We start from the raw sequence: 20,243 nt of genomic DNA on the forward strand, positions 1-20,243 counted from the left end.
TCCAGTGCTCTAGTCCACTAAGATTGCAATTCCTGGGTTCTAATTCACACCTCAAGATAAATTGCAGTGTCAACTAGCACATTCGGAGGATGAGACACTACCATCTTCAAAGAATTCCAATACACCATCCAATTCCGGCCCTTAAGCGGTCCAGCAGCTATTGTGTGTTCACGAAAACATGGAAGCAGATCCGGATGACGAACCTTTACACAAAGATAAGGACACTTCAAGTACTCCAACAGCAACTCAAAATGCATACACTGCCCTGGACACGGACAACAACACTCCTCCAAGACAAGATACTCTGGCAGATGACGACGCTCATTCTTTTCCTGGCAGGCAAGGGACAAAATTCCGTACCAAACGTCTTTTGGTATATGGCATCACAGCTGAGCAGACCAGCTAATATGCAGAAGCAGTCACATCAATTTGCTCTAAACAGCCTGAATTCACCATAAACAGAAACAATATTAAGATAAGATATACCAGCGAAGATGATTGTCATCAAACAGAATTCTCTCTCAAAGAAGAAGTTGAATATTCCCCAGAAAACAGGAAGAAGGCGAATAACCTAAAAGTGATTCTGAAAAAACTTCCGATCGATACGAATCAGAACAAGGACAGCCCATCATTTCAGTGCAGCAAATGAAGGAGATTAATAAGATTCCTACCAACAGAATCCAGCTGGCCTTTTCCTATTCCTCTCTTTTTGGTTACTCTAAAGACGTTTAAACTCAACACGCAAGATACTTCTGCCATCTATGATATCAAATCACTACAAAGCCACCGTTGAACCTTATAAAAACAATGAATTCATTTAATGTTTTGAATGACAGAGGCTGAGGCATACGCAGGATCCCTGCTCAGCTCTGCCGTACTTTGTCAAATGCCTCAAAGCGCACTTACCCAAGAAAACCATGAAAAACCTGGACTGCTGTGTAAATTGCGGCAAATTTTAAAGGATGCATAGTGTTCCAGTAGGAAAAAGAAAGATGGGTCAAGCTATCCTCACGACCTGCTGACAGGAATCTTACGCACTCCCCAGAGAAACAATCACAAGATTCGGCTCGTGCCCAGGACACCTACTCTATCAGCCTTGAAACTACTTCAATTCACCGAGGATCTACAACTTCCACAGCCACCGATTCCAGGGATCTATCCACATGCTTAGAAGAAATTATTTCACTACTCAGAGGACTGAAACTTTCTGGTATCATAGCCAAACTCAAAAGAGGCGTTCCGAGAATGAAAGCAGCCAAGGGCTCCATGACAAAATTTACTATTCTTGTCGAAAGAGTAGCAGAAATATTGGACGATAGAAGCCATTACTTCTATTCCATCATCAGACAAATTATTTAGGACAAGCAGTGCCTCTCCTTGGTCCACTACATCATGGATGACATTTTCCCCAGTTGTTACGGATAGCCAATCGGAAACTTACATATGTCTTCAGTTAACCAATTGTCGTGAGACACCCAACCACATAAAATTCAATCAACTTTTGCTCTCCTGAGCTCAAGGTGCAACATTTCAGAAGCACTAGGGTCCAGCGCTGCAGTATCTGTCGAGTCAATTCATATTCACGAATCTACAATAGTTCTAGCTTTCACTCATGTAGGTTTACCATCATTCTTGTCAAGATTTTTTTATGGAGATTGAAGGAAAAAGATTCCCGAATGAAATTCGGTATTCCGCAGCTGAAACTTATTAGATACGCCTTGCCACGTGAGCAACGAAGAAAAACTTCTATAAGTGTAAAAAGATATTGCTTCAAATTTAACTTATAGTTCCATTGTGGGACGAATAACATCCGAGTGCGTTACGTTGCGACAAATGAAGAGGTAAATGCGTGAACAAATTTCAACCTAAAGAGCACTATTTTATGAAGGTAGAAAACGCTGCTGAACGTGAAAGTACAAAAATCCATAACAGAGACGAGAAAATATCAATCTAGAATCTAGGTGCAACTGTCCAAATCATCCGCTAGGAATGCAAGTTTTGTCGATTTAATCCTCTGATAAGCGACAGTGACTTCAAATAAAGTTCGATCGGAGCTTCCTTGTAGCAATATGACTAGGATACCTATCATTAGGTGCGGAAGAGCCGGGTTTTATTCTCGGTAAGAACTCACGTGTTTGGGCACCAGTTCTGGGGGCCAAGGAAGCAGGGTATATATTGTACGATTAACTAAATAGGTTCTCCCAATATTTAAATGCGAGAGGTACTCCCTGTTGAGATCGAGGAAGTGAGGTTAATGTTTTCAGAAATATTGATTCTGTCATAAATGGAGGAGGGGCTAATAATATTTATCACGTCGCCCAAATGTTAGAATGAAAATTACACTTCAATAACAATGTTATGACTTCTGAAGTCATTCTGAAAAAAAAAATCAATATATCTATGATTTGAAAATACCAACGCATTTTCCATAAAACTAAAGATTGTCTTTACTTAAAAAGAAACTAACATGAAGTCTGTTTTTCGCGCTACAAAAATAAGGTTTATGGAAAGAATGGAAAGGTACAAGCAAATATTTTCTGGTTTTCAAGATACTTGTTGTTAGATGTTTGACTTAACTGGACTTGCTTAAACTTTCACACACGTTGCCCCCTTTAGATGCAGAATCATCGAAAACGTTGAATTGCGGGTCCTATTATTTCAAATAAAGAATTTATACGTCAGCATTTCTTAACTATATATAAAACTACATGAAAAATGAAATTTTTTAGCTTTACGTCCCACGGATATACCTGCTAGGCTAAAGAAGACAGTGATGATGAGAAATGAATGAAATGGTGGAATGAAGAAAGTGGGAGGAAACGGGAGAACCCCGAGAAAACCCACGCACACGGTGTTTGTCCACCACAAAGTTCACTTGGCGGGAGCAGGGTTTGAACCCAGGACCCCCTGCACCAGAGGTGAACGCTCTACAACTGAGTCACCGCGGCCCCATAAAACTACATGAACTGTCATAAAATATAGGGGTTCTTCCGGTTGACGTTGAAAGTTGAAATTCAACTTTATGATTATAGCTTTCCGGAACTAACCCACAGAAAAATTCACAAAAGTTAATATTTTTAAATTTTAGGGGGTCTAAAGGGGGATGAAAAATTCCCCATATTATTTAAATGGGCTTTTTTCTGGACCTAGAATCTCATGTTTTAGATACTTGGGATTTGAATAAAAACTTGAAATTCGGTGTGCTCGTACGATTTTGATTAGCGTTACTTAAGTAAATCACCAAAAATAAAAATGCCCAACTTTCAGTGGTTTTATGGACAACTGAAAAATCTTCCCCATATTATTTATATGGGACATCTTCTACATCCCAAAATTATTGGGTACTTCCTGTAGGACTACAATGATTAAATTTGACATGATTGTAGCTTTTAGAGATTAATCCACAGGAAAATTGCCAAAAGTGAATATTTTTAATTTTTAGGGGCAATGAAAAAATTCCCTGTTATTTAAATTTGCTTTTACTGAACATATAACCTCATATTTTAGGTTCTTGGAATTGGAATAAAAGCTTAAAATTCGGTGTGAATGTATGTTTCAGTTAGTGTTACCTAACTAAATCGTCAGAAATAAAAATTTCCAACTTTAGAATAGTTTTATGAGAAACTGAAAAATCTTTCCCATGCTATTTATATGGGACATCTTCTACACTCAAAAATGTTTAGGCACTTCCGACAGGATTAGAATGATGAAATTTGGCATGATTGTGGCCTTCGAAGGCTAACCTACAGGAAAATTGCCAAAAGTGAATATTTTTAGTTTCTAAGAGGTCTAAAAGGGGATGAAGAAATTCCAACGTTATTTAAATGGGCGTTTTCTTGGGATGCAAAATCTTATCTTTAGATAGTTGAAATACAAAAAGAAATGTGAAATTCCGTAGAACTGTAGGTTTAAGAGGTGCGAGGCATTAGGCCGAGCAAAGGTGGGAGTCAGGGGGCGAAGCCTCCCGCTGGCCAAATTTAGGAAATGTTAAGAGCAAATTCAAGAAATTCACTCTTGATGCAAAGGCTTTACATAAGAGACATGAGGCCGTAGGCCAAATAAAAGTGGGGGTCTGGGGTCGGAGTCCCCAGCTAAGCAAAGGCTAGTCATTTATATAAAATCGGAAGTCATAGTATTGTAGCGATTCTCCCGTTTTCTCTCTCTTGAGAAGCACAATTCTCTGAAACGCTGAAAACATATGTTCGCTTGTTTTTAATGAAGTGTTTCTATTGTAAGTTTTCATACCTTCACATGTAAGCAACCTATATAAACATATGTTTCATTCACAACCATGTGCCATTGTGTACAAAAATTGTCACCAGCAGACGATGGAAGAAGAACAACAGGAAGTTGGTTCGGAAGGCAACGGAAGATGGACGACTCTCTCCTTACCTACCGCCCCTTCAAAGACCACACGGAAAAGAGGACCAAAGTGGACAGAAATATCAGTTAACAATTGACCATTAACTACCAACATCTCTCTCTGAGGGCTGTATTGGATCTATGGAGAAATCCTTCTAAACCTTATATGTGAAGGGCGCATTGGGCGAAAAAGATGAATTTGAACTTTTTGAGTTTTACGTCCCACGATTATGCCGGCCAGTCTAAAGGAGACGGTGATGGTGAGAAATGAATGAAATGGTGGAATGAAGAAAATGGAAGGAAACGGGAGAACCCAGAGGAAACCCATGCGCACGGTGTTTTCCACCATAAAGTTCTTGGGAGCAGGGTTTGAACCCGGTACTCCATGCACCAGAGGTGCAGGCGAAAAAGATACCCTACAACTAGCTTCCTCCTCGGGCTGCATTGAGCTACGAAGGAATTCTATCTTGCGAAGTCGCATTGGACAAAGAAGACTCCTTGTAATCACCTACTCCTGAGATTGCAATGAACAAAAGGGTTCCTACTTTAACCTAAGACGATTATATCTATAACTCCGAAGCCACTACCGTGTGCTGAGGATTCTTTAAGCACTGAGAAACATTTTACTGTATTACAAAGAAACTTTGTAAATGATTATAGAGTTATATTTTTATAAATAAATAGTGAAAGGCTTAAATCCCGGACTATTTTATTAGATTTTATCGAAAACATTGCATTATAGTTAATTTTACACCTACAACTTAAGTGAATCACCATACATTGAGCTTTTTATGAATACAAAATCGGAAACTATAAAAAAATATAAAAATTGTTATCTTTAACCACTTCTAGAGGCGAAATTTTCGAAACCACCTAAACAATTTTTATTTACCTATAATTAGGAGTTTATATGCCAAGCTTCATCTCTGTAATTTTAGGGATTCATAAGATATTCTGTTCTTGGCAAAAAAAAAAAAAGTCCTTCTCTTCTCTTAGTTAGAATGCGTATTTGAAATAAAGTTAAACGAGGAAAAGAATGCTAACTATATTCAGAACGTAATTTCAGACTGTTGAGCCGTTTTTCCGTGAGAAAGCTACACACTCCGTCGATATTATTTATATATAGCCTAGATATAGATATAGATAGATACAATATATGTATGTATGTTAAGTTTATAATTAGTACGGTATCAGCATGCACTTTCTATAGCATTTGAGATCATTCAAAAAAACAGAAATTATTAAAAAGTGCATACAAGAATAGTTCATCATGCTAAAACTATTAACACTAGCAAATGTATAAGTATGTCGTTGAAAAAGTGCATTGAACTTCGTGCGATATTATCTATTTTAACGATTTTAAATTAGAACGGATATTTATATTTACATGCAACTTCCTTTTGTTCTCTCAAAATATTTTCTGTGCTTGTTTTAGTTTAGAAAGTGCAATAAATTTTGTTACACCTAAAATTAAAAATTAAAAAAGTGCATATAATTTACTGTGATTGTTAACAATGCGTTCTCGTAATTATTATATGGAATCGATTTTATAATGTTCTTTTACCTAAAGAATCTTGGCGTAGATCGTCCAATGACCGCTGCGGGCAAGAATATTTCTGATGTATCTTGTTCACTTGGTTCAGTAGCTCCTCAAGCCTGGAATTTCGAGATTCATTCTCCGATCTTCTGGATCCCTGGACTGGCCACCAGGAAGTTGAATAATCTGGTTCTACCACACTCGGCTCATTTCGAACTATAGACTCTGCGGATTGAGGCACATAAAAGTATATCAATCAGCCAACAGACGAATATCCTAGCTCAAATTTGTAGCATAAGCGCAAACTTTAAACTGCGGTAGTACGTTCGTAATTTAAACTTGAAGGAACCCGATAAATATTACTATTTTATTTTATTTCAACAATGCACAAATTATTGTGTGTAATGTTACAAATTTATATTGTTATGTGATATTCAAGTGTAAAGCTATGTTTGATGTATACATAATGAAAAATAATTTGCTCATAAAAAGCATTAACTAACTTAAGCGTAATTTAAAAAAGTAGTAAACTAAAATTACATGTAAATCATTGTAGGTATCAGGAATAAGTAAATCAAAAGTATAAGTCATTGATTAATTCAATTTAAAATATATATTTCTGGAAATATTGGTAAGAACGGAAGAAAAAAATAAAGAAACAATTCACAAATTTCCTAAGCACTACATCGACATTGTCTATATTCTACTGACTAAGTCTAATCACATATACAATACGAGTATATAATTACGTTTGTAAAAAACACATATACTACACATGTAATTTACTATAACAAAAACCATTATAATAACATATACTTAACAACAATTATATTAACCTAAGAACATTATTGGGTTAGGATTTGGCTGTTGGATCTAGCCTAGCTGGACTGCAACAAAACTTGACAGAAAACTTCTTTGGATCCCTTGAAACAATCTTCTTTCAGTGAATAGTAGAAGTGGAACACCATACATGCTTATTTTAAGGTTTGATCCGTCTCCTTCTGCTACACTAGAGATCCCTTGTGACTAAGCTGTTAGCGTACATGCCTTTGGTGTGGGAGACCCAGGTTCAATTTCCGGTGAGAACACATGTGGCTCGGATTCCACGTTAAGCTGTAGTTTCACGTCTCATAGTCTTACGTTGTATAGTCATAGTTACGTCTCAGGGACACTAAACTCAAATCAAATGAAATCAAAAGAAAATCCTCTTGCTACACATGAAGAAAGAAAATTCAATATTTTTGTATTCATCAGTTGAATAAGGTAATATCAGGTGCAAATTTTGCTCCATTCTGGAAGAGTTTGCTTCAACTTTCCCAAAAGACAAAACAATAGTCAGGGGGATTCCATAGAAGTATACATCCTATAAGTTCTGTGTTGTACAGTTATACCCTTTAGGTAAAAAAAAAAAAAAAAAAAAAAAAAAAAAAAAAAAAAAAAAAAACAGGATGCTAAATGAAAGAATTGGAGAAATGTGAGAGGAATCGGAAGAACCCCGAGAAAACCCACGGTCACGATGTAATCATTAAGAGGCGCAAGTCTGTAAGTTAGTGGCGTATTTACGATTTTGTTTCGGGAGGGGCTTTCCTAACTTTCGGGGTAGGGGGGCTTTGCCTAAAAATGTGTAAAATTCTGCAAGATATTTCATATACTTTACTATAGTAAGTAAGATTTCGGGGGGGCTTAAGCCCGGAAGCCCCCCTAAATACGTCACTGCTGTAAGTTTTCAATTCCGGCCGTATTTTAGGAGCTTTCCTCCCTATTCCTTGTCATAGGTAGAAAGAGGGAATTTTATCATTCTTTTAAATGCGGGATCCAAAGACATATATACCCTAGAAGTTTTATTCGTACTCATCCAATGTTAACAGACTAGATCCAAGAGCCGAACCCAAACCCATGATTCTCGCTTTCATTAAGACTCTTCACTAAGTCATTTCTACTTTATTGAAATTTAGTTAATAATTTAAACACAACCAAAGATATCAAAAAATATAGAAAGTGAAGCAGATAATCCAAAGCGTTGCTTATATACCAGAAATTTGGGTGTGCAGCGTATGTTATCATAATTATTGGGCACCTAAATTTATACATTATACGGAGAGTGTTGAAAACAATTATTAGTTGATATCATAGCGTTTTGTAGGTACTACCTGGCTCACTTCCTAAAATTTTGTTGTTTTTCATTGTGTTAAAATAATTCACTAAAATTAATAACTAGATGGAGGGTGTATGAAACTATTACTAGTTCATATCATAGAGTTTTCTAGATAAACTGACTCACCTTTTACATTTTAAAAAAAATATTATTCGTTGTTAGCTGTAAGTTATTCGCCAAAATTTAAAAAAAAAACTGGGAACGACCTTAGGGAGGAATACTTTTCTTGCAATACAATTCTTAAAATTTTCTGTTATAAAGAAACAACCATGTATCTATCAAATATAATGTAGATAATGCATCGAAATTTCTTGTTACAATTGCTAAGCATTGCAAATTATCATTTACTTATTTTTTGTGGAGGATATTACAATTTTTTTAAAAGAATAATCTAGCAAGTATTAGAAACTAATTGAAGGAATTGTCAAAAATATACAGGAAAAACATTTTTATACTAAGAGACTCTTTGGGAAAAAAAGTAATATTCTGATAATAACATGTCATTTTAAGTGCACAAGTAGCTATTGTATTAACAGTATTTGCGAAAGTAAAGAACCTTAAAATTGTATCTTTGTAGTACTCGTCTAAAGTGCAAAGGGTTCCTAGTTCGTTCCTAAACTGTTAATAATATCATCACTGTAAAGTTAATTGGAGTTTTCTTTTTAGAAATCACCAGTTCCCTCTCGTTACTTTACTTATATATCTTTTATCATCATAAATTTGCGTTTGAGATGCGTCTTTTTTTTTATCTTAAGGACATAGCATGGGATGTTAAATGAAACAGATTTCATTTTCTTTCCATTTCTCACAGACCTTTGTGTTACGTGGGTATATAATGTTTTAGTACATATCGTTTCTTTAAGTCATAATTTACAGCATTGACTTACTGTCATAATTGTCAAAGGTTAATAAGGAATACATGTTTTTTTGTTCTAATATGCATGTTTGTGGCCTCGACTCACTAACGTCACTGTTTCTGCACCGGGACGTTAGAATTAGTATGCATGCCTTATTGTTATTTACACCTTAACCTATAAATATACCACATTGACTTGACACCAAGTCTTCGGTTCTAAGCGCTGCTATCGGCTGAAGGAATTCCACTGCCTTTGGCGCAGACGGCTGCAAGGCTCTCTCGCTTAGCAGTAGTTGAGCCTTTATTGGCTCAACGCATGGGTGTGTCGAGGGTTTGAGCTTTATTTCACATTTTTGCCACGGCTCAAGACATTTTAGCAGCAGTATAGCAACAGTGTTTCTCTCATTGTCACAATTGTCTAAGTATAATAAGTAATACATTTTTTTTCTAGTAATGCATGTTTGTGGCCTTGACTCACTAACATCGCTGTTTCTACACCGAAATGTTACAATCAGTACGTGTGCATTATTGTTAGTACATTACTGTCTTCTTCACTGTTACGAACCCGAAACGTAACAATTAGTTAGTATTTTTTTTTTTAATTGACTCACTAACAGTACCATTTTCACGGTTATGATGCCACAAGTGATGCATGATTTGAAAACAAATATATTTATAACCTTTTCTGACTAAGTTTTGTCCTCACTGTTACGATGTCGAAAAGCAACAAACAGGGCACGTTTTATACTCTTGCCTTGACTCATCAACAGTGCTTTCCTTCATCGTTACAAACAATGCTAACGAATAACAATCAGTGTTCGTTTCTATGGTTTTATTTAGAACCTTATGCGTTCTTTACTGTTTCTGAGCAGAAACGTAACATGGTAGTACGCGTTCTTAGTTTCTTATTTTTAGTTTTAACTTAGTAATACTGTCTTTCTCAATGTTATGAAACTGAAACGTAACAAAAAAAACTGCCTTGACTGACTAACAGCGTATTCCTCATTGTTGCCTTGCTAACATGTAGCAATTAATTCAAACATTTCGCTGTGGTAAACTCTCTCTGTATATGAGAACTGAACGATTGGCATCGCGGTTTGTGCCAATGAGAAATATTTGCGCAATTATATGAGTCAAGGAATGCTGTTATACCCTGATAATGTGTTGAGGTGAAACATTTACCGCACGTCTACAATTTGGTGTAAGATGCAAATTTGGTATTCAAAACTAAATTTCTTGTATAGTTTAGTAATATTTTACTACTTTTATGAAAGCATTTTATAATTTGAGTATGCTTTCTTTTTTTTTCTTTCTCAGATATGTACAAAGTTTGATTTTGCTATCTGTATGTTTTAACATTCCTCTTTGTGGGATTTGTGTGCTTACCAAAGGTGACCATCTTCTTTGACGGGTTCACTAACATTCTTTTGATATGTCTTCCCCCAATCCCTCACAAAACAAGAAGTTCCTTTAAGAGACCTTATCACTGCGAAATTAAAGTACCGCTAATTTTACAGTAATTATACGATATCTTCAAATAGATAAAAGATAATCGAAAAGTGGAACAAGACCTCCCTAGATAAAATTATTTTGCGAGAGATACCGTTATCACGACTCATTTATCTGCTTTCGATTTCCAGCCATTTAGAAAATCGGCATTTATTTTCGCGTTTCTAAATAACTGCAAACGGAAAGCTACTAGGTGACTCGTGAAAACGATACGTCATGCAAAATAATATTGTCTAGGAAGGTCTTGATCCAATTTTTGATTATATTTTATCTATTTGATGATATCACATAATTACTGTAAAATTAGCGGTATTTTAATTTCGCAGTGATAGGGACTCTTAAACTCACTCAGTCGTTCTGAAACCCTATATTCCCCTTTCACACGGCCGTTATTCCATTAATAAAATATATATATCTTTTCCTATGTTTAATTCCTGATTTGTTTAAGTATTTTTAACTGATTCTTTTAACGAATATTAATTACCCTTTCCTTTTGTAGACCCGTCTTTTAATTTAGTGTTACGCAACATGATAATGCTCTTGATACATAATGAATTTGTTCATTAAAACATCCAAAGACTCTAATATATGTCTTACGTATGTTACACAGAGTTAAAAAAAAAGTAATCATCTAAGGTTGGCTATTTTATATTCAATTAAACATATTCATTGTAAGTACTAAATGATTACCGAAGTATTACTTACGAAAATATTCGTGTTGATCAAAAATAACGTGAAATATTATGTAAAGTACCCTGTGTGCATTAAAAAATTAAAATCTTTATTATTAACTAAACTTACTGTATTATAAGTAAATTTTAATATGAGCGCTAAAAGCAAGGTATATGATTTTTAAATTTAAAAAAAAACATTTATATCTTACTAAACCTGCGTTTTAAAACAATAAACTAAATACATCAATATTAACACTTATTATGCGTAAATCTACAGCATAAAGTGAAAATAAAATGGTTTACCATGCAGTGGCATATACATATGTACAGTAGGGTCATAATAACTTTAGAAGCGGAAAATGCGTGAATTGCTTATCCACTAAGACATACAACATAGAAACTCATTTCAAAGGGTTTCAAGGCAGAAAGGAGTAGCAGAATCTACTATTCTAAAAACTATGTCCAACAAATATAGCGTTTAAAAATGTTACACTTTCAGAATTTATAGTACGTTCAAAGTTCTAGAAAATATTGGACATTAAAAACATCATTTTATTGTACTTAAATAGCTAATAATAAAGAGATATTTTTAATTTTCAATTTATTTTATTTGCTATATTACTTAACACGGATGTCTAGAATAAATACTACGATGCATTAACTAGCGTCAGCTGAATCTGTATAGACATATTTGAGAATCGCATGGCACTTACTCAACAAACTTTATAAAAAAAATATTTTTAATAGAAAAGGTATTGAAGAAAAAGATTAAGAAACGGGACTTCTATCTTGATGTATCTTTTGAATTTTTCAGTATTATATTTAGTAACTCATTCCGTTTTCACTCTAGTGATATTTTTATAATTACGGTAGCATAATCAGTAAGGTGTCTCCCTATCACCCCGCGTTCGATTCTCGTTGGGGTTGGAAATTTTTCTTCTTCTTATCTAGTTCCAATGTGGCTCAAAGTTTCACCCAGTCTTTCTAAACCAGATACTTGAAGTAACCTTGGATTAAAAACGGCCAGAATTTGATGCGAATATTTTTTTCTTCAGATCATACACTACGAACAGTAGCAAAAAAAGTTTACTTTAATAAAATTTGTTACGTAAACGTGATATCATGTAACATATATGTGCACAGTTTTGTCCAAAGGGATCTTGATCATCAACCACGTTTTAAAATATTCACTTTTATCCAGAACGGAAATAACTCAAAAATTTATTTTTATGATCTCTGCGAAAAATCGAACCAATTCTTTGCATGGCTGCGGAAATATTGTCTTTATAAATGTGACTCTTTGTGATTATACTATGTGTATGGCTCCAGGTTCAATTCCTCGGATATAAACCCGAATAGCGGTCCGGATTAAACTTTAAACAATAGATCCGTTTCCATGTAGTATCAAGGATGAAAAAACTGGAATAAATCAATTAATCAATCAACTGTTTTAGAAAGATGGGTAAGCCAGTTTTTCATAACAAGATTGTACATACTAATATGTGCAAGTATCCCCAAACCAATTTTGCTGAGCTCTATTGAATTTTCGCTCAGATTAATCAGCTTATCTTTATAAAAATGTATTTCTCAACCAGTGTTCATTACCATACTGTATTTTGTCCTAATTTGCTACTATTTTTGGACATATTATCGATTCTGAAAGTTCGTTAGAGTTAGTTGATATGAATACCCAGTAGAAAAATATAGGTTACAGTAGTTGCCAAATAAACTTTGTAAGATAAATATCAAGAAAAGAAATTGCTTTGAAGCAGTGGCGAAACTAAAGGCTTGGGGCCTCCCCGCAGACAGCGTGGAGTGGGGCCCCTTCTGTACGTCTCTTTTCACGATTTGGGAGACCCCCTGAGACTTGGTCCCCGCAATGCGGGGTCTTCAGGGCCCTTATTTACGTCCCTGCTTTGAAGTAAAGCTATGGCATATGGTTCTCACATACCGCGCATACTTTGTTTCTTTAAGGCAGGAAAGCGCCAATAAGGTACCTATAACTTTTAGACTTGATTGTGAAAAGTTCAGGATTGCGTTCAATCTTCAGGTGAAACCAAAAGATTTTGGGAACGGTTTCCAACCTTGTTTGGACTAAAGCTAACATTAATTGTATCATATTTTTTGAATCAAATAATCAACATGCTACTAATAATTTTAAAAATGTCAAAGAAAATCAATCAACTATGATCAATTGTATTGAATCATCACGAAATATTGCAAGATGATTATCCAACCGTTTAGTTTTAGCTCTAATCATATTATCGTGTATGTAAAGATCAGAATACAAAATTGAGTTACTATACTTAAATATTAAGATTATACCATATTGGTTCCTCAACAATATGCACAATTTATAATGTGTTCCAGTCTCCGACCATGGAATAGCAGATTTTTCTAAAATATTTATTATGAGTTTGTGGTTATTAGTACATTTTCGTACGAGTTTATTACTCTCAAATGAATAAATGTTTGCATAATCATGTAAATTTAATTACCTAATTGTTGAGGAATTTTCATGATACGTATAAGCTGTAATATATATTTTTTGTGACTTGTGGTCAAACTGAGTGAATTAAAGCAAAGGGAACGTTAGCAGGCGTATAGGTTCCTCAATGCAAGTAAATAGGTATGTGAAGGTTTCGCTCAACCAATTCAGACCAAATTTTGTGCGAAGTAAATAGGTCCTGCAAGTTTCGCTCAACTAATTCTGACTAAATTTTGTGCGAAGTAAATAGGTCCTGCAAGTTTCGCTCAACTAATTCTAATTAAACTTTGTGTGGTGCTAATGCCTACCACGAAAGAATAATTGCCGGAACCACTTCATCAGATAAAATTCAAATCGCTCAATTAATTTTAATTGAACTTTATTCTTTGATAGTGGCTAGTGATGGGGAGAACATAGGGTGATTATATTCACAGTCAAAAACACATCGGAGGATTAATAAGAGAAAACCTTTCAACCTCATACGGTAACCTAAAGTTAAAAAGACATAAATTACGCAAAGCTGATGCCGACAATGGAATAAAATTGTGGAAACAGAAAATTGAGAATATTCTGTCAAATTCCGTATTTTCTCGAGGGTAACCACAGTAGATACCCCCAAACTATGAATTAGAGAAACTGGATGCATTTCAAATGGACTAGTCTGTAAAATACAATATTCCACGTAGGTAACTAAAATAGCTAATTTAAAATTTTCTTTTCCGTATCTGGTATGTTTCTTCAATACATTGAATTGTTTTGAGTCAATGTGGAAACATTTTGTTCATTAGTATTCACGAAGCTACCTGATTAGCTAAAAACTAAAGTAAAGAATCTAAACTCCTGGCGCAACAGCCCTCAGGTAACTAGGGCATGTAGCACGCATGCCTTTGAGGTGATGTGTGATCAGCACATCAGCTTCCCTCGCAGTTAATGCTGGCTTTCTAAACCAGAGTTTACTGCTTCTTTCTTTCAAGTAGCTCCCCCTTTCTCGGAACGCTGTGCCAACGTCATAGGAGATATATATATGAACAGTCACCCATCTTCTTTCTGACCCTGATGCGACGCCGCTTGACTTCGCTGATTTCACGTGAAGCTGTACTCCAGTAAGGTCTATTCTGACCCTATCTGATATGTGGAAATCGCCGCTTCGCTCCAACTTTTCTTTTCTAAACTTACTTACTATTGGAGCATAGTCAAAAGCTGTAGATTATCTAGTTATTAGTCAGCTTAAAGCACACTCTATAAAGAGAACCTAATTAGATTATTTTTTTAAATGTAGCTTAAATTAAAACTACAAGAAAATAAAATGAATACTTACCTAGATTTTCCATGCTTTGGCTGAGCAGGGCTTCGAAAGTGTGTAAGCTGTAGCTCTCAGCGTCCATCCCTTTAGCAAGAGTGTTCCTTAGATGCATCTCGTACTCCAGAAGAAGACGACTTGTGGGAGAATTCGGGGTTGGAGTAGTCGTATGGTGTTCCAAATCCGAGTTTCCATTACTGGAGCTGGGAGTTGTAGCGTAACATTGGTTGTCGAAAAGAACATTATCTGACGGAGGAGATCCGTCCATTAGGTCTAAGTAAAGACCACGGTCATAAGGTCGGCGCATGGAGTCGAACCCTCCACGTCCAATTTCATGAGCAGATCGCGAGCTGGAGAAACGAGATCGGTGAGATTCCGGTTCTGACAAGAAACCATCACCATGGCTTCTGCCATATCGGCGGCGACTAGTCTCTGGTGATGTTACAGGACTTTCTATCGATGGCATTGGTTTCAGCATTCTTTTCAGTGTGTTGCTGTCCAAGCTGAGACCGTTTGTCATGTCATCTGTGCTTTTACTCTTAGCTCGTTTGTGAGATTTCAGTTCTGTTTCACGAACAGTATCCATCTCGGAGTAATCAACAGATTTGGAACTTAACTCTTTGCGAGAACGTTGATGTGATTGTTGTTGTTGTTGCTGCTGCTGCTGTTGCTGTTGTTGTTGCTGCTGTTGCTGTTGTTGTTGTTGTCTGGAGTCTTGTCTCTGGGAAGTTGTGGTGGTTGCATCGCTTCTAGGCGTATCCACCTGACCCTGTTGCTGAATGTGGTTCTGGTTAACCCCTGAGCCACCAACTTGAGCAGATTTGCTACCCTCCTGAGTGCCTCTGTCTCGGGTTTGCCGCATCGTGCCATAGGCGTCAACACCGCTACCCGTAGACCTTTTCCCGGAAGTGACGTTGTCGTATAGCGAGGTGCTGGATGTCGCTTTTTCTCGTTGCGTGTCTGTTTCCGTGGCCCTCGTCTGCGCACGAGGAAGGGTTGCTGACCCTACGAAAGAAAGAGTTCTCATACCAAGGAAATTCAATCTATATTAACCATACTGTAGTGCCGCACTAATAATTTTAATTTCAGCATACACTATATCTTTATCCATTAGAATTATTACATTCACAACAGCACTATTAAGGTAAACTGCAAATTTAACCCAAATACTCAATCCTTTTTATGTAAGTAGATGATATTTAGTTATTAAATAATAAATCCAGGGGAAAATGTGAGGGTCAGTTTTTAAAATCTAAAATGAGGCAGCGACACTTTGAAGTTGTTTGAATTTGTTGAAGAGCCCACACGACATCAGAAACAATTACAAAAAGATTAAAGGTTCGTGGATGATTGCATAAGAAATGATTAAAGACAAGGACACTAATACGGTTTTTTCAATATTAAAGTTGCACTTTGTAGGGGGTTCAATCCCTGGTGGGGATGTAATAGGTTTTTCAGGCCAACCACTCTGAGTAAGGTTTCCCTGGGTTTTCCTCATTCATACCACGCAAATGCCGGAATAGTAACTAACATATAAAAATGTCCCAAGCCGCTTTCTTTCTTCCCTACTTCCCCGAATATTGTGCCGGGAAAGACTGAGAGACGTCATCCATGGGCTGATGGGCTGAAATGGCCATAGATGCCAAAAGCACAGATATATATATAATTTCTAATTCTAATTCCTTACATTTTCTCTGTTTTACCAAGAAATCAAATTCTTCGGTAATCCAATTATTTTTGCAGGTAAGAGAGTGTGGTGAGAAATGTCATGTTTTGATCTGTGCACCAGTCCACTACATCAAATTAAAGCCGGGAAAACAGTGGTTCAGTGGTGCCCTCCCCGCTGGTCTAGCAGGTGCACCTTTGGTGTACGGGGTCCCGATTTGATTCCCAGAGGAATTTTAACTGTCCTCGATGTTTCTGTGTTCGTGTTCGTATTCGTGTTCTGTGTTCGGTTACTGGTAAAGCAAGTTAAACAAGTGAAAAGCAAGTTAAATTGAGTAGAAACTAGTAATAACTAGGTAAGCAAGTTAATGAAGCACGTTCGGTGAATCAGTTAACTTTTTTTTTAAAGTGATAGAACGCTTATCTCTCGTGCACGGGGTCCCTGGTTCGATTTCCGGCCAAATAAGTTTGTGGTGGACAACATCGTGTCCGTGTGTTTTCTCGGGGCACTCCCGTTTTCTTCCATCATCACTCTTTTTCCTTAAGAGCCTTCATCCCGGCGAAATTAAAATGCCTCTAATTTTACAGTAATTATGTGATATCTTCAAATAGATAAAAGATAATCGAAATGTGGACCAAGAGCGCCCTAGACAATATTATTTTACATAAGAAACCGTTATCACGACTCACTTATCTGCTTTTGATTTCGAGCCATTTTGAAAATCGGCATTTATTTTCGCGTTTCTAAACAGCTGAAAACGGAAAGCTACTAGGTGACTTGTGATAACGGTATATCACGCAAAACAATATTGTATAGGGCGCTCTTGTTTTATATTTCAATTATCTTTTATCTATTTGAAGATATCACATAATTACTGTAAAATTAGCGGTATTTTAATTTCACCGGGATGAAGACTCTTAATCATCGCCTCCCTTAGGCTTAATGGCATAAACGCGAAACGTTAAACTTACATGTTTCATTTCACTTTCTTTTCGAAATGAAGCCCCGATCACGAATCCACTAGGACGAAAAAAACACACAGTTTAATCAGGTTTACACAGTCATGAGTTTACCTACGGGCTCTTCAATATATATTTTAAACTATATTGTGTTTTATATTGATTATTTCCGCTGCAACATATATAAAGGAAAAAATGAAATCTTAGTTTATTCCCCTTCCCCCTTGTAAGCATCCCTGCAAAAAAAAAAAAAATAAGACAGACTATAAACAAGGTATAATAATTAAAAGGTGCGGCACTACAGTAATTACTAATAAGTACAAAAATCCAGTAATTAACCTAGTACCAAATAGTTGTAAACGTAACGTCAAAATACCTATAATAATGTATTAGCTATAGAGGATTTACTTCCGAACTACATGTCTAAGAAATGTAAAATGTACGTAAGAAATTGGTGTGCACAATCGATGTTTCATAAATAATAACCCTATCTAAGTAACCTAAAGTAACTTGATTGATTGATTCGGGTTCAATGTGGAGTCAACATCGAGGTTATTTGTCCCCGTTACGACCAATATGAATGCTTAAACAAGGACCGACATTAAACAAAGTTTTAAAATGGACACTCATGTCCAAAATTATTGTCGCATGTCTATAAATATGTTGTTGCAGGAATATAATTTGATGACGAATTCGCCCGGTATTTCTTATAATGTTAGTAGGTCGATAATCGGCAAAGACATATATGTGGCAAATTTCATGTCAAAAGAGCAGTAAATAAGAACAATAAAACGAAAACAAAACTTTCTTGTCCATTTAGCAACATTTACTCACTCTAATTTCCGCATTTATAATTCTTTTCCTATGAAATTTACCACAAATATACATTTCCCGATTATACACATAGTATCAGTATTAAAAGTACTCTACAAAATCTTTATCAAATTATATTCTTACAAGAAGACAGTTATAGATATGCGACAATAATTATGGACATGAATGTACATAGCAAAATATAAGAAATAAATAAAGTGGTGCAAAAGAGAGATAAAAACGTGAAAAAAGTAAAATGATAAATATATGAAATAAAAGATATAATAATAACAATAAATAATAAAAGAATAATAAGAGTGAGAATAAAAATAAAATTCCAGCACCGATAAATAAAGAGTAAAGAAATGAAAAGTCCAGAGAACGTGAGCAACGTCTGAAGCATAAACAAACTGAAATTCCAGACCAACAATACTAATATCATCGCCCAATGCACGGGCAAGCGTACAAGGCAGTCCGTAACGTTTCTCTGAGATCTGAGTATTCAGGACATTTGAAAAGAATGTCCCGAATACTCAGTGGGACAGTACATTTCTCATAATACGGACGATACCTAAAATAACGTGCGATGCAGAAAGATAACAAAAAATAACACAAAATACCAATGTACACTGTAAAAAATGAGGTGTTGAAATAACACAAAATGACTACCACTTTCGCGTGTTACTTGTGTGTTAATTCAGCACAAAGACATCGCCTTCCGAGCATATCAAAAATAACTAGTTACTACGCGAGAGAATTTGCATTGGTATTTATCGTTTAATATGGGCAAAGCTTTACGAAATATCTTTGGGATTTCTGCCAAGTAACGAATAATGTTCTATGTTTTCAGTAATCGGTCACAATAATGTTGTTGTAAACCTGTAAATCGTCTGACAACAGTTACAAAGATAGTTGTGCTTCCATCTGTTTTGTGTCTTAGCATATATGAACATAAGATGGCAGAACTATTGCCTGTGTTACTGTTGTCAGACGATTCACAGATTTACAACAACATTATTGTGACCGATTACTGAAAACAAAGAATATTATTCGTTACTTGGCAGAAGTGCCAAAGATATTTCGCAACGCTTTGCTCATATTAAACGATAAATATTAATGCAAATTTTCTCAGGTAGTAACGAGTTATTTTTGATATGCTCGAAAGGCGATGTCTTTATGCTGAATTGACACACAAGTAACACGCTAAAGTGGTTGTCATTTTGTGTTATTTCAACGCCTCGAACCTAATGTACTCTATTGAATGTAATACAGATAAAAAATACTTTTTAAGTGAGATATACTGAACATGTAGTACGGGAGTAGAACCTCTATAACTACTATAATTTAAATGTACTTTCATTCTAAGAATGAAATAATGATGTACTTGTGTGTTTATTATTTCTAAAAATTAAAATTGCATTATCTTATCCTTATAGTATACTTAACACTATAATTAATTAACAAGTAAATTTGTAATAATATTTGAGACACTGTACACTTTTATATTAAGTCTAAAGTCCTTAAAAATTGCCATAAACCAGTAATTACACCATACATTACTCAGAACGTTACTATAATTACATAAATGCTTGAAAGTTTTGTGATGTGTTATACACATTTGTGCAAAAAAAAAAAAAAAAAAAAAAAGCTTGATTTCAGAATATACACTGTGCACTTGCTTTAAGCATTTAATAATAGTGTGTTTACGTGTGCGAAGCAAATTTAGTGTGCAAGTGGTTCAATTGTGGTTCAAAGTGGTTCATTTTTTTTTATTATTTGGTAATTTTCATTGATTGTTTACAGTAGTGATGGGCAAACTACTACCCGCGGGCAGATCCGGCCCCCTGAACGATCCTTCCAAGCCCGCGACATTATTTCTAAGCTAACGAGTGAAAAAAAAAGAACAAGATTATTTCGAAAGTGT

At 35.5% G+C, this 20,243-nt stretch overlaps 1 protein-coding gene across 1 annotated transcript in view; it reads right to left on the reverse strand.

Moving 5' to 3' along the window:
• sif (guanine nucleotide exchange factor still life) overlaps nucleotides 1-20,243 on the reverse strand; it is a 1,225,751-nt gene that overhangs the window by 628,459 nt on the left and 577,049 nt on the right. Inside the window, exons 6-7 of the mRNA XM_081760149.1 lie at nucleotides 14,900-15,886; nucleotides 5,927-6,124 (exon numbers count right to left, since the gene is read on the reverse strand). Of these exons, the coding sequence (XP_081616275.1) occupies nucleotides 5,927-6,124; nucleotides 14,900-15,886 (1,185 nt within the window). The remainder of the gene's footprint in view (nucleotides 1-5,926; nucleotides 6,125-14,899; nucleotides 15,887-20,243) is intronic.

This window comes from Thermobia domestica, chromosome 5 (assembly GCF_964235325.1).
Source record: "Thermobia domestica chromosome 5, izTheDome1.hap1.1, whole genome shotgun sequence".
In the NCBI taxonomy this organism is placed as follows: Eukaryota; Metazoa; Arthropoda; class Insecta; order Zygentoma; family Lepismatidae; genus Thermobia; species Thermobia domestica.